This window comes from Phyllostomus discolor, chromosome 10 (assembly GCF_004126475.2).
Source record: "Phyllostomus discolor isolate MPI-MPIP mPhyDis1 chromosome 10, mPhyDis1.pri.v3, whole genome shotgun sequence".
Taxonomy (NCBI): Eukaryota; Metazoa; Chordata; class Mammalia; order Chiroptera; family Phyllostomidae; genus Phyllostomus; species Phyllostomus discolor.
Genome location: NC_040912.2, coordinates 53,226,707 through 53,242,555, shown reverse-complemented (window position 1 = coordinate 53,242,555; position 15,849 = coordinate 53,226,707). Strand labels below are relative to the sequence as shown.

General features: G+C 36.5%; 1 protein-coding gene across 1 annotated transcript in view; it reads right to left on the bottom strand.

Moving 5' to 3' along the window:
• Positions 1 to 1,689: 1,689 nt before the first annotated feature.
• Positions 1,690 to 15,849, bottom strand: part of RALA (RAS like proto-oncogene A) — a 97,067-nt gene continuing 82,907 nt past the window's right edge. Inside the window, exons 3-5 of the mRNA XM_028525635.2 lie at positions 13,526 to 13,734; positions 8,146 to 8,320; positions 1,690 to 3,574 (exon numbers count right to left, since the gene is read on the bottom strand). Of these exons, the coding sequence (XP_028381436.1) occupies positions 3,452 to 3,574; positions 8,146 to 8,320; positions 13,526 to 13,734 (507 nt within the window). The 3' untranslated portion in view covers positions 1,690 to 3,451. The remainder of the gene's footprint in view (positions 3,575 to 8,145; positions 8,321 to 13,525; positions 13,735 to 15,849) is intronic.

Below are 15,849 nucleotides of genomic sequence, written 5' to 3'. Positions count from 1 at the left end.
TCCCTCAACAAGACTTTTTGGCTTCCCCACTTCCTCTTTATGCGCAGAAATGGAGTTTCAGTAAAGACCAAGAATACAGATGACCAAACCTCCCTTGTCATTCACCTGCCATCCATCTATATGCAGTTGTCCACCACAGATGCATGTATGGTTGCTGGAGTAAAGGAATGGGAATAGGTAATTATTTTGCAGTTAAAAAAATGGGACGAAAGCTTCAGACCTGTCAGAAGGAACAGACTCTTTGCTGATGTCATAGAAAAAGCACTCGCTTTATTAGCAACCAGGCTACAAGCACAAGAGGCCTCTTTTCCATACATAGTGACCTTGCAAACTTTCCAAAGACAACCATTAAGTGGCCACAGCCTTGGGCATATCCCACCTTAATACAGGCTACTGAATAATTCTAGTCTCCACTCTGCTTCTCCTTCACTGTGCAGTGAAAGAGCATGGACTTGGGAGCCAGAATACTCTACTTCCAATTCCAGTTAATCATTATTAGCTTCGTGGCTTGGGCAAGTTATTTGACTGTTCTTTGCCTCCCAACTGCAAAATAGGGGTTAGATAGCACCTTCAAAATATTAATATTAAACTTAAATGTATATAGACATGGCATCTTGATATTGGATGCACTATGTGCTTGCTGCCATTAGGGTTGAAAATCAGAAGAGGGGGCCTAGCCCAGAGTAAGGAAACCTATCTTCATTTCCTCTCCTGATGCATGGGGCCCCTAACTCATTTGTCCTTCGCCTGACCTGTTTGATTCACAGCAGTGTTCACAGTAGGCAGTACCTAAGAATGTAGTGAAAACTAAAGGCAGGAATGAAGGCGTCTATGGACCGCCACCCCTGACTTCCAAAGTAATTTGCTAAAAGGAGATTTCTAATACTGGGTTAAATAAAAAGGATTATTACTTTGAACAAAGTTCACAGGAACTTTTGTTAAATGTCTTTAGATTTACTTTTAAGGTAGTAATACAAGGTTGCGAAATTTTAAGTTTTGTATCCTTGTCACAAACTTTTGAGACATGACATTTTGAATTAGTTTGAGAGAACTTCATTTAATAGTACACATTTAACAGTATACTTCTTATTGGTGTTAAAAATGAGTCCATACAGTATGAGGTTAAAATTACGGCAATTATAACTTAAATGTGCTTCTTGTGGCACTGCTTATAAGAAATTAAAATGAACTGACTTTTGAAAGGCTGTGCTCAATATTGGACCAATTGTTTCTAACACATAGGCTATTTGATAGTTCACAGGACACTATTTCTCACTAGACCCTGAATATGAGAAAGAGAATGGCTTGAAGCTTGGTGAAATGGTAACAGGGTGGTAACTCCTATCCCAATTTGGAAATTAGGTAGTCTCTGGGGATCATTCTGATTAGAAAATAAAAGCTGTCACTCTATTCATTCTAGAGTTTAGTAGTATTATAAAAGTAATGTACACATCTGTGACTTTCATGACAGCAAAAGAATATCTCGATGGAACTACACACATGGGACTCTTCCATCTAAACCTGAGCAATGACAATACTCTTATTTAGGGAATCTAGTGGTATATAAAAGAAGTACCTAAACTGATTGCTCAAAGATTTAGTTGTTTTTAAATACCTCGTAATGATACCTCAGTTGATAAATCTGAATTTTACATGTCATATTGTAAACATCAAATAACACCACCAACATTTTTTTAAAAAGGAAGTTTATTGGTCTTTATAATGGCTCAAATCGCAAATAAAGCAATTGGGTAGTGGCATCAGCCTAAGACATGTCATGTGTCTTTGTTAGTTGGCTTCATAGCACCTCAGTACCCAGAAGAGGAGAAAGGTCTCAAAGAAAAGGAACAATGTTAGTGGTTAGGACCCCTGGTTAAATAAGACCACAATAAGTACACATGGAGAGCGCTGGGCCTGTGGAGCCAGTGTTACATTGGTACTTTAATTCTGCACATGGTGTAGTTAAGGACAAATATTTAACATGACAAGCCAGGTGTAATATCTAAAGAGTTGAGGTTCTAAAAAGCCTGTTTTTGTTTACTTTACATACACATCTGTGACCTGCAATGCCTGAACACATCTTTGACTTATTGAAATTAGGACTGAAAAAAAAAAAAAAGACAGAAAAACTCTGAATCAACTTAGTTCCATTCACAAGAAGAAAACAAAACTCTGTCAGTGGTAGATTTCTCATTGAAATTATGTTCCAAAATAGCGTGCTAGAATTCTTCTAATGAGTGCACCACACAATGGTGACACAGGCCTAATGTTTGGCCTGTGTACACTGAACATATTTTCTGCACTATACGCGTGTTTGATTGCTTGATGTTAACTTGAAGGTATATTATGAACACAGATTACAAATACTCCTAATAATTTCCATATAGCCAAACTAATCTCATGAGTACGAAATGAATTCAAAAATTAACAGGTGGCAAGCATGAATACTTTCCCAAAGTATTCTAGTGCAAAAATGCATTAGCACTGTTGATGTTTTTCCTGTCCCTGCTCCAAAAAATAAAAAACTTAACACATGCTTATCACTTGCAGAAAGGGATTCCAGGGACTAGCATCTTAAAGAAAACAAAACTGGTGTTGAAACCTTATAGTCTAAAATTATCTTACAAGTATATGCTGGCCCTTCCTTTTAAAGCACTGTTTGTAGTTAATTAAAAGTAATCAGTAGCTCTGGAATCTTACTTTGAAGAACCAGAGTATGGCACACATTTGAAATTTGGACAGATTCCTAGCAGACAGTTATTTCTCAAGAATCTTCTGTATGAAAGTTGTACTCACTCCTTACTAGGTATATTCTCTCACCAGGACACATGGGGCAATGGGCCCATGTGCCAGTAACTGGGTATTTTTTAGTTCCTAAATTAAGGCATATTCCAAAATTTTCATGTGCAAGTTTACACCATTTTTCTAAGTTAATCATCAGGCAATTAATGCAAGTTCACAGATAAATTACTCTCAATTTAACTATATGCAATAATCATGCCAATAACTTTTCTTTTATATTTTGCATAATAATGGTTAAAAAAGTGATATAGTTTAACAACTATCATGTTCACAATTGTCATTTTCAAGGCAGTAGAAGACCAAGACATTTTAAAATGATATAAAAAAGCCTTTCCTCCCATTCTCCTTTCCCAGCACACCCCCTTGAACAATTTAAGAAAGACTGCCCTCAAAACACAAGCTCATATATTACATTCAGAACTGTGATAATGTAGGCAATTATGAGTAAGTTGAACTTTGCTTCTTGGGGAAGCCACATTAATTTCTGTTTTGAGTGAATCTGACTTTCAGTGCAGTTCCAATTCATGCTTTTAGTGATACACAATTTCCAAAATGTTAAAGTAATTTCAGTCAACTGAGCCTTCAATGGCAATGCTTATAAATTATGTTTATTAGTATGGTCAAGATAAGAAAGGAGTTTAGGCTTTGATTATAAAATGCAGCATCTTTCTCTGATTCTCTTGGCTAAACTTTTCCTCTTCTTTTTTCCATTTTTTTCTTTGCTATCTTCCATCTTTCTGGCTCGAATTTCCCTCATTAAATCAAAAAATACCTAGAGAGAAGAAAAAAGGGTAAGCTTGGTACTTCTCGAAATCACAGCAGTAAACTTTGGACATAATATAAGAATAAATACTTAAGAGCTCTTGTTTGAGGAATATGGAGAGAGGAAACAATAAAACTGAAGTCTACTCTTCTAAGTATAGTGAGAAAATTGGGAAATTTTTTGTTCACATAATATAACCTGATCTTTCCATTATAATTTCTAAGATAATACTTTAAAGAGCACTACAAATGATGACAGTTCCAAAGATAAAACTCAATGGATTACATTTGAATTATGAAAAAGCCTAATTACGGAACACTTTGCACATTTTAAAAAGACCATGGTGCATCTATATGGAGTCACATGGAACAAACTACAACTTTTTGTTGTACAATTTCAAAAGCAAACCACAGAAACTGTCAATCTACATACACAGAAATACTATATAAATACACTATACATTTATATACTACATACTGTGAAAATACTATTTATATAGGAGAAAAACAAGCAAACACAAACTCTCCCTTAGATTCTGTATGCCTACCTATAAATGCAGGCAACTGTCTGGGAAGATATACATATTAGCAGTGGTTACCTACAGGGAGGGGAGGGGAGTGGAATCTGGGTGAAGAGTGACTCACTTTTCCCTCCATATTATGAATTATTCTTTACACTGTAAGCATGTGTAAATGTACAGTTAAAAAAAGCAAACAAAAAAATGAACTTTTCACAGGGTGGATTTAAAATCTGCCTCTTTGAAGCATCTACCTAATTGTCTACTTGGAATTTAGGTGAGGATGGGCATCTTGTAGGGAGCTAATATCTATCTGCTTTCTGCAGCAAAACATGATACCTTCCTATTTAATCGAAGGAGACAACAATATTGACACTACCCCAGAAAATCTGTCATCAGGCTTATAGTAGTGGATGACATACAATATAGGATATACCAATTCACTATTCTGAGTAAAATAGTGAGGAAAAAACATGGGCACCAGAGTTGGCCACTCCGAGCCCTGTGAACTTGAGTCAGGCAGGTACTCTCTCCACACTTCAATCTCCTCATCCAAAAAGTGAGCATGAGAACAGTATTTATACCTCATAGGCTTTAAGATAAAATGGTTAGCTCTTGCCATTAGTGCCTGGTTCTCGTAAGCAATAATGAATACTAGCCCTTGTAACATTACTTCCTTGGCAAAAAAAAAACCAAAACAAAACCAAAAAACCATAACCTAATTCTAGAAACTGAATAGTAGCAGCAGGTTATTTTTAATTAGCCACCGAAGTGCTTTATCTGATAGCTACTCTTCAGATTGTAGCAGTACATAAAATTATGGTTTTCAGTACAAACTTCTACCTCAGTTTAAAAGTAGCCTCATCTAACGTAATTCTGCTTTGGAGAGGTGACCTGAAGATTGTATTTTCTAAAACTGGCCACAACAATACTTTCTGTGAGCTTTTCCTGAATCCCTCCACTCTCCAACAAGAGGTGGAGTCTATTCCCCTTCTTCCTGAACCTGGGTGGAAATCTGTGACTACCCCTACCAGTGGAATGAGGTGGAAATGAAGGTAGGTCATAAAAGGTGATGTGTTTTCTGCCTGGCTCTTATTCACTTGTGACAGTTGCCCTTGGCAGGCACTTTGCTACCCTGTTGTTGAGAAAGCCTAAAAACACACACAAAAAGATCACATGGAGAGGAACAGAAGTAATCCTGCACAACAGCCAGCATCTACTAGCTAAGCCAGACATGAGTGAACAAGCTTTTAAAACCAAAGTTTAGAAACTTCCAGCTCCCAGACTTGAAGCTTTTCAGCTGAGGCACCAAACACTGTGGAGCTGAGACAAGCCATACCCATTGTGTCCTGTCCAAATTCATGGCCCACAGACTATGTAAGCATAATAAACTGTCTCACTCATCAAGTTTTTGGAGTGTATTTTATTACACAGCCATTTATAAGTAAAATAGACTTATACCTTTAACTTTTCTCTTTTAAAAAGTAATATGTACATATGGCAAAAAATCAAACACAGAAGTTCAAAAGGGTATTTACAGTGAAAAAAGCATATACATGTGACAATTCTCTGGCAACCACAGGTACTAGATTCTTACATATCCCCCTAACACATACATATGTATGTATGTGTGATGAGTGAGTATTTAAAAACACAGATGGCAGCAAACTATAGACACTGTTCTGCACTTTGCTTTTTTCATTACTTTATGTTAAAGATTTTTTCATATCAGCATATTTAGGTCTACCTTTACTTCTTTTAAAGAGTTGTATAGTACCTAATTATAAGGACACAACGTAATTTAACTCAGTCCATTATACGAAACTAGATATATCATCTTTTGCTTCTACAGATAATGCTTCAATGACTACCAATGAGCATACATTTATGTGCAAATTTTCTGTATAATAAAATTTTACAGAAATTTTCTGTATAATAAAATTTTAGAACTCATTGTTAAGGTCATAATTCTGATAGAGGACAGCCAAATTGCCTTTCCACAAATGCAAGTGTTTCTATTTTTCTATACTCTATCCAACAGTGTATTAGCAACCCATTGCTTTTTTCCAATGTGACAAGTAAAAAAAAGTCATATTTTAAAATTGTACTTCCTTTTTTATAAGACAAACTAAGCAAGACTCTTTTCAAGTGTAAAAGTAATTTGCATTTCTATTTCGTGACACACTTGTTTAATGGTTTTGACCATTCTTCCACTGGGTTGTTTTCTTCTTACTGTCCCATAAGGGCTCTGATAATGCTCACCACCATACCCTTCCAAGGGCCTCTGGTACTAGCAGATGACACTGCAAGGACTGCTAGAAGGACAGTTTCATAGCTTGGACAGTTACTGTTCTCCTGTCCTCCCTACTCCCTTTAGTTCCAGTATGGTTTATAGTCTGTTCTACAACCTGCTCAAGACATCAGTTAGGAGGAAACAAAGTATACGAGGATATTATACATGCTAATGTTATGATGATGTTCAATGTTGCCTTTCAAAACCCCAAACATACAACCTTAAAACATATTTTCATTAATACTTTAAAAAATATCTGCCATAACTTTAGAGAAAACTGGCATACTAAGTAGAAATTTTGTAACATTTATTTTGTACAGATATCTTGGACCATAGCAATCTAATGATGTGACTAGAAATATTCCCTCTCAGAAATGCTCTGGCTATGTCCCACAGATTTTGGGTTGTTGTGTTTTCATTTTCATTTGTCTCAAGGTATTTTTGATTTGTCCCTTGACCTTGTTGTTGATCCATTCATTGTCTAATAGCATGTTAATTAGCCTCCACATGTTTGTGTGTTTTTTAGTTTTCTTCTTGTAATTGAATTCTAGATCCATACCATTGTGGTGGGAGAGAATGCTTGATATAATCTCGATCTTCTTGACTTAGCTGGGACTTGTTTTGTGGCCTAGCATGTGGTCTATCCTACAAAGTGTTTTTTGTGCACTTAGACTGTTTGTTTAGTTGCTTTGGGGTGAAATGTTCTAACATATTAATTAAATCCATCTAGTCTAATATGTCAAAACAATTTCATCAGTTTAGGATAGCAATGACAGTTTTAAGACCTTCAGTAAATAAACAAAAGAATGTCTAATATTTTTAACTAATGACTTCTGGATCAGGGCTGTGAGTCTATAAGCACAAGCACGTGAGTTCACTAAAACTTGAGGCCACCTAGAACAGTGCTGTTAGTCAGCAAGCTTCACAGGCCCACAGTCTGTGAAGATAACAAGTGAGATAAGAAGCACGCAAATTCTCAGGTCCCACTCCAGACCAGATGAGTCAAAATCTGTGGGGCAAGACCTAGGAATAGGTTTACCAAGCTTTGTAGACACTCAGTTGGGGCCTAGACAGCTGGAGACTGATAAAGAAACCCAACCCTCCTAGGTCTCTAAGCACCTGTGCTGCCTCAGCCCAACAGGCAGTACTTCCCTAAATACTGAAGATAGTCTCTAGCAGCAGGATGAAATGCCCCTGGGAAGGCTCCTGGGAATGAGGTAATGCTGTTCCTCTCCTGGTCCCCAGGAAAGGCCAATCTGAACAAAGTGGGAACCTAAGGAAAGAGGGTAGATGGTTTCCTTTTCCACTCAGGGAAAAACTGAGGTTGAGGGTGGGGAGTGGAGTTGTACAGAGATTTAAAAATCTTTTAATCTAGGCTCCTTCATCTTGGGAAGCATCTTCACTTTAATATGGGGCTGGGGAGGTGTCAGCTCTGAGGACTTGCACAAGTCCTTCCTTCTAAATCATTCAGCCAATCAAGATAAGGAGGAAAGAAAATAAGCAAGAATTCAGGTCAGGAATTCTATCAGCACTTAAACAAAAGTAGATTTTTGCTACAAGTGTCTCATGTTGTAATGCCTTTTGTGAAACCAAGGGACAAAGTGAAGTAAGAAATTCCTAACGAGTGCACTCAAGCATTCAGGGCTGATAAAAATCAACACATATTAAATTGTTACTTGAAAGTCCCAGAATCTCTCAACCAAATGGAGCCAGCCTAGTTAAAGCAAATCAGCCTATTTTTAACGTGATAGTAAGGTGAGCCACATTTACCTTGTCAACATTAGCACGTGTTTTAGCAGATGTTTCCACATAGTTAACATTCCACTGATCAGCTCTGGTTTTTGCCTCTTCTACAGAAACCTGCCTTTTATCTTCTAAATCTGATTTGTTACCAACCAGCAGAAATGGAACATTCTCATCTTCTTTTACTCTTAAAATCTGCTCCCTGGATAAGAGAAAATGATAAGGAAACATTAACATTATCTCTGCATGTTAAAATAACTAAATAAATACCATCTGGTTTTTGGCACTTATTTGTTTCTATATAATAACAATCAGCTCATTTATCCCATAGTAGGAAATGGACAGCACTTCTTCCTTATTAATCATATGAGTTACACATTCACTTCACTGAAGAAAAAATACCCCAAGGAAGACAGTATAAAATGTGGCAGATGAGGTGCAAAATAAAAGTATCAAATGCAACTTCCCCCTAAAACGCTTTTCAGAATCCTGTCTAGGATACATGTTACTTAGTCATCCTATCTCCTCAGATTCCATTTAGCTACAGCAGTTCTCAGTCTTTTCTTGTTTTTGATGGCCTTGACAGTTTTGAGGAGTGCTGGTCAGGTAATTTGTAGAAAAATATCTCATTTGGGATCTGTCTGATGTTTTCTCATGATTAAGCTGGGGCCATGGGATTTTTAGGAGGAAACAAATGGAGAGAGTGCCATTCTTACTACATCATATCAAAGAGCCAACTAAATGTCTTTAAAGCCCCACACATGCCGAAAATATCTGGAAGTCAGCTCTTGACTATAGATTTTGCATGTAGATAAGTGTAATGCTGTGAATGTGTCACCAATTTTAAAGATCTCATGGCTCCACCCTTTTTAGTCATGTGATTCGGAGCAAAGTCCTTTTTGCCTGTTTCCTGATCTGTAAAATGTAACTACAATACCTTCTTTATACAACTGCTGTGAGGATTAAACAAACTGCTTAGAATTGTGCCTAGCACACAGTAAATATTCAACAAATGTTAGCTGTTCTGATTATTATTAATGCACTAGATAACGATGTTTTCTTGTCAAATCAACAAACAAAATAAATTTGTAAGATTTAGGTTTACTATTTTACAGATGCCTCTCCTTAGAAATTAAGAGATGTTGAAAACTACAGAGACAGAAATACTTTAGACTGAGAAAATTAAATGGATTATTAGAATGGCAGATCAGCAAAGTATGCCTGACTTCACAGGAATCTTACCATGGTGTTTGAGACTGAGTATAAATCTTCATCAGGGCTTATTTTCAAATTAGTGTATTTTGTGCCTCTTAGCAGCTACTGAAAACCACCACTACCTCCTCCACTGCTGCTAACAATTTTGAGTACTCACAATGTAACAGGTGCCTTAAATGTTTTAAGATTTACACCCGTCATCTCATTTAATCCTTACCCTAAACCCATGAAATTAGTACTAGTTAGTATTGTCTGTCATCCTACTACAGATAAGAAAAATGAGGCACAGAGAAATTATGTAACTTGCTCAGAGTCACAGTTAAGTAAAACTAAGATTTGAATCTGAGAAATCTAACTCCAGAGCACATATACAACTTCTACACTAAATATTATGGGGTCTCCCCATAATGGAATACCTAAGGAAACAAACCCTTTTCAAGAAGGTTTAGTTCCCAAAAACCATTTCACAAGAGACCCCTACCTCTGATATGGAATGAACACCAAGGTATCCAACTGGGCATTATGGTAAGGGTCTCCACATTACAGGACATTTCCCCTGCATGGCAAAGTTACAAATGGGCAGAGGGAAACCTTTTTATATATTTATAGTCATCAGAGCAAACCTGTGGGAGAAGATGAGGTAAAAGAGAGGTGAAAGAAGAAAGTTGATCATATAAAGAAAATTTTACCTTTTTGAAAAAATGTTTTCAATTTGTTTTTTCAACTGAGAATTATATCAACAAAGTAACTAGTGATATTATGATTGCATAGAATACTTTAATTATATAGTTTAAAAACAATGCCCTACATAAAAATGTTTAATACATTAAAAAATACACGGTAGTGAAAAGGGCTGTATATTAAAAAGGAAACTTGCCATATTCCATTTTAACAGCATGAAATAGAAAGGCTGTGTGGTGTTACAGAAGACCAACCACTCGTTTAATGGGAGCCAGCACTGCAGAGTTGTTAAAATCAAGATTATGGAGGCAGACCTCTCGGGCTTAATTTAACTGCTTTGCCATCCCTAAATGCATGACCAGCAGCAAGTCGTTAAACCTTTATGTGCTTCATTTATAAATTTGGATAATACTTTTTAAAATTTTCACATTTAAGAAGTCACTGACTTTAAGCATTATGTATTTTATGCACCACTAAGAAAAACTGCTTCCAATTATAACTTAAGATGTCATACTATATATGAGACAGCCCTGAGTTAAGCAGATGACAAAAAGCAAGAAATATGTGTCTTAGAATCTGTGAAATACCTCACAGATCCACCTCACCTATACTAATAATGGGAAAGCATATGGTACATGGTAAGCACTGTATTAGGTAATGTCATTTTTCTAATAGTAAAATATGGACCACACCTATAGCCACTCCATCCTTCACTGATTTGTACTGACCTTAAATATCCTTTTAGAAAGAAAAAATGTTAATGGCGCATCATATTTGGGTGACATAGGCTAAGCTGTACAGTTCTACAGAGTACTGTATTTCCTACCACTCATATGATTTCTTGCAAAAAGTGTGTTGACACTCACCATTATTGCTATTAAATTTATGATGTATTTGTGAAAAGGATTTTGGCCAAACACAATTTTTCCCAGTGCTGGTAACACATTTGCTACTACTTTCTTACAGTTTCTTTTGTGACCAACTGCCTAAACTGAGTTATTAATAATACCTGACTGATCACTAAGTCACACTAACCACCAGGAATGTAAGATTTACTCTTTGTGACTTTAGCACTTCTGGTCATATTATATATAGTCATTAATTTATTTCTTAATAACTACCTACTAAGCTAGCATGAGTCAGGTACTTCAGGAGAACTCTTACTGAAATTACAGCGTGATTAATGCTATCACAAACGTGGCCACAGGAAACTTGGACCTACTGGGTTCTGAGGTGAGAACACAATATTCTTTAAAGCTAATAAATTGGGAAAAAAAGTTAGTAAGTTGGGGTTTTATTAGCTATTTTCCTGGATGTCAAAGAAAGGTAATGCTGTGTCTAGAACATTCATACACATTTGCTTAATGTGTTATTCCATTCAAATTGAGTTAGAGATGCTGTTATGGAATTTTAGAATAGGAAAGTAACTTTACAAAGTGGTCCAGCTTCTTCATCTTTGACATAAGTGAGAATCAAAAAAAGTAAGAAAGTCTTCTAACATTTCTACCAATGTTAGCAATGTTTACTAAGCATTATACGTTATATGATAGCAATTGTGCCAAATATGTGTACTAGAAACACTGAGATGGATAAGAAATGGGTTTTGCCTGGCTGGTGTAGCCCAGTGGAATGAGCGCAGGAATTCAAACCAAAGGGTCACAGTTCGATTCCCAGTCAGGGCACATGCCTGGGTTGCAGGCCAGGTCCCCAGCAAAGGATGTGTGAGAGGCAACCACACACTGAAGTTTCTCTCCCTCTCTTTCTCTTTCCCTTCTTCTCTAAAAATAAATACATAAAATCTTTAAAAAAAAAAAAAGGAAAGAAATGGGTTCTGTAATCAAGACTTTTTACTAAGTCAGGAAAAACACATATAAATCAAACTCAGTATAAGAGTGGTAAGTGTGCTACTGGAGCGGGGAAAGACGATCACGTACAGAGACGAAGAAACAATGGATTCTGTCTTGGTGGTGGGAGGACCAGGAAGATTAAATAAAGGAGCTAACATTTGCGGTGTACTTTGCAGGTTAGACCACGTGTACTGCTGACAGTCTCAAAAATCCCCTTCAGATAATCACTGGTCAGTTATTAAGAATTGTTATTTATGGGAAAGACAATGCACTGGAGGTACAATAGAAGGGTAATGAATGATTCACTGTAATGGCAATAGCCCAAAATTCTTTCTCTTGGCATAAAAATACCTTATTTCCTTGAAATACCACTTTGGCTTTGGTGACTATGGTGATACAATTTATTCCATTACCTGAAATAGGACCTTCTATGACATAATAAGCACTTAAACATTTGCTGAATAAATAAAGCATTGCCATTTATATAACTTTCAGTTTGTCTCCTAAAATTACAAGTTACCAGAATCTGCTACCTTTTGCACTTTATCACATACAAAACTGTTCCTTACAGAAACAAACTTAATTTTACAAATAAATCTATATTTTTTAAGGTTCTCAATGATATTTTTTGTAAGAATGTTCTCTTAGAACCCTTTGAGTTCTTGACATCTTCAAGTGTACACAAAAAGGAATACCTTGTATAAGCCCAGGTTTAGTTTTTTGCTCAACCACCTGAAATGACTTCTTTCCTCATATGTGGAAATCCTTCTTATCCTTCAGGCTCGCCTATTTCATGAAGGCCTGTCAGTTTCTCTACCCTCCTGGATCTCCTGTAATAGTAACTTTTCATGTCTCCTACTTTTGACTAATTTGCTCTTGGTTTCATGCCTTATTTAATTTAACTAAGCTGAGTGAACCTTAAAAACAGGATGCATACATTTCATTATTATTTTGTGCCCCTATACCACAGCAGGTGCTTAATACAAGAATAAAGACATAATTAAAGAATACTTTTGATTATGCAGGTAGTATTTACAAGACTGCTCAGGAACTTATTTATGTCATGTTTCTTTTAGGCATAAAGATAATCTCTCTCCTATCTAATCCCCCCCAATCAAATTAAATTGATGACACATTTTGATTAAGCAAACAGTAAGAAAGATATATAAGAGAAGTATACAACACAACCTAGTGTGCCAAGCTATGGTATTATCATTTCTATTAAAAATTTCAGTTCATGCTATCAGGACTATATTGTGAGGAAGATGGCAATGTGCCCACTGAGCATTACACATGTGCTGAGAAAATAGTAACGAATGAAGAGAGATTTAAAATCAGGATCAGAGGTCCATTATAGGATCCAAGTATCAACTATTATGGCAGTAACAGTATTATACTCCAAAGAGAAATACTTCCATAATGCATAAAGAAACTTTGGGTAGCAAGGCTGCCACAAACTCTAACTTAATACACTGGGCACTGGGATAGCATCTGAGTATAAGTACATAGTGGATACAGACACACACTGATATTAAGAGGGAATAACCACAATTAGACACAGAGTGAAACACTACCAAGTAAGAACCTCTGGTTGTCCACTTGTTTCTGGGAAGAAACTGTTATGCAATAATAAGTCAGAACAACAACATTACTCCCTGACATACCTGAAGTCAGCTGTGGCTGCAAAGGATTCCATTTCTGTAATAGAGAACACACAGAGGAAACCTTCTCCACTCCGGAAGTAGTTGTCTCTGATTGCAGCATAGTCCTCCTGCCCAGCTGTATCCAAGATATCAATCTGTACTTCCTCCCCATCCAGCACTACCTTTTTCCGGTAGCTGTCTGCTTTGGTAGGCTCATAGTCCTCCACAAACTAGAAAAGATGAAAAGCATATTCATGTAAAAATTATCTTTACTTTTCAAAACTTCTTATTTTGAAATGTAGAATGATATGAAGTTGCCAAAATAGTACAGAGAAGTCCTGTACCCTTCATTCAGTTTTCCCCAATAGTAAAAACAACATTAATTTAAATTTTCTTTTCCTTTTTATTGAATTTATTGGGGTCACACTGATTAACAAAATTATAGAAGTTTCAAGTGCACAAGTCCAGCACACTTCATCTATACACTGTATTGTGTATTTACCCCCCAAGTCTCCGTCCACCACCATTTATCTCCTTATACACTCCTCTACCTCTCCTAGCCCTGCCCCTAGCAATCACCACACTGATGTCCATGTCCATGAGTCCTTTTTTTCTCACTTGCTTGCTCTTTTTGTTCAATCCTTCCCATTTAAATTTTCATTTTAGACAATTTGGCAGCTTCCTCATTTGCAAAAAGTGGGGGCTGATCTACTACCTCTACACTGTTTACAGCTTGAAATGTGTGCCTTTTCTTTCCCTTAAAACACTACCTGCAAAAACTATTTCACAAATACAGGCAAACCTTGGTGATACTGCAGATGTGGTTCTAGACCACCACAATAAAGAAAGTCACAATCTTTTTCTGGTGGAGGGGTCTTGTCTTTAATTTGTAAAAAACATAAAACACATGAAGTGCAGTAAAACAATACAATATAATGAGGCATGCTTATATTTTATTAAATGTGTAAGAATCCCTTTCTGTGACTCTAAATATCAATTTTCATGCAAGAATTGTGAAAATAACTTGAAAGTCAGTCTATATTTAGGTAAACACTAAAAGTATTGTACCATTAAATCTTAAATTTTGAGATTTGAAAAACATCAAAAGTTTGAGAATAGTATAATTAAACAAATTTACATTCCTATTTCTACTTTCAACTTCATAAATCTCACCTTGATATTCTGATCAGTGCACTATTGTTAGTGTGGGTATATATATGAACACACTTTTGTGGGTTTTTTATTAGTTACTATAAATATTTCATTTTTTAATATTTCTTATTTGCTGTCTATATCCTCCTGCTAGAATGTAACCCCAGGACCCTGACTAGGGGACTCATCATCATCATATCTCCAAAGCCTACAGTAGTGGCCTGGTACATAACAGACATTCAATAAATAATTATTTTTAGCCTTGGCTGGTGTGGCTCAGTGGATTGAGTGCTGGCCTGCGAACCTAAGGGTTGCCGGTTTGATTTCCAGTTAAGGCATATGCCTGGGTTGCAGGCCAGGTCCCCAGAGGGGGTCTGCACAAGAGGCAACCACATATTGATGTTTCTCTCCCTTTCTCCTTCCCTTCCTCTCGCTCTAATAAATAAAATCTAAAAAAAAATTATTTTTAGAAAATGAACACTGTATTTGTAACTGTAAAAGCTACAGAATATTCTACTATATTTACATGTTAATGTTTTATAAATATTTATCAACTAATGTCCATATTTAAATAAATATTTAATAAATATCAAATACTTATGAATATTAAATGAAGGCTTTACCATTCATCAAATGTCAGAAATAATATTTTTATTTTTGACCTCCTTATTGTCAAGGAGATAGGTTTAGGATTAGTTTGAAAGACGAGTAGCTTGGTTCCAGCCAAGATGGCAGAGTAGGTAAACTCTGGGATTGCCTCCTCCCACTACCGTACCAAAATTACAACTAAATTATAGAACAACCACTTGAGAGCCACCTGAAGCCAGCTACACACAAATCCTAAAAGTAAGGATGTAAAGAACCCATGTCCAGACTGGTAGGAGAGGCAAAAATGTAAAATAAGTATGGTGATTAAGTATTAGGAGGGATATCTTGGCTGTGGAGGTTCCTCTTAGGAGCAAGTGGACCCAGCCTCACACCAGGCTCCCCTGACCAGGGCACCAGTATCTGGAAGAAGAGTCTGTATAACATCTGGCAGTGAAAACTAGTAGTTATTATGTTTGAGAATAGGAAACTGCTGGAGACTGAGGTGGGTGAGTCTCTTAAGAGGCCTGCACACAGACTCACTTGCTCACAAACAGTTGCTCTGAGCTCCAGTGCAGGGACAGCAACTCAAAAACCTCCAGCAATAT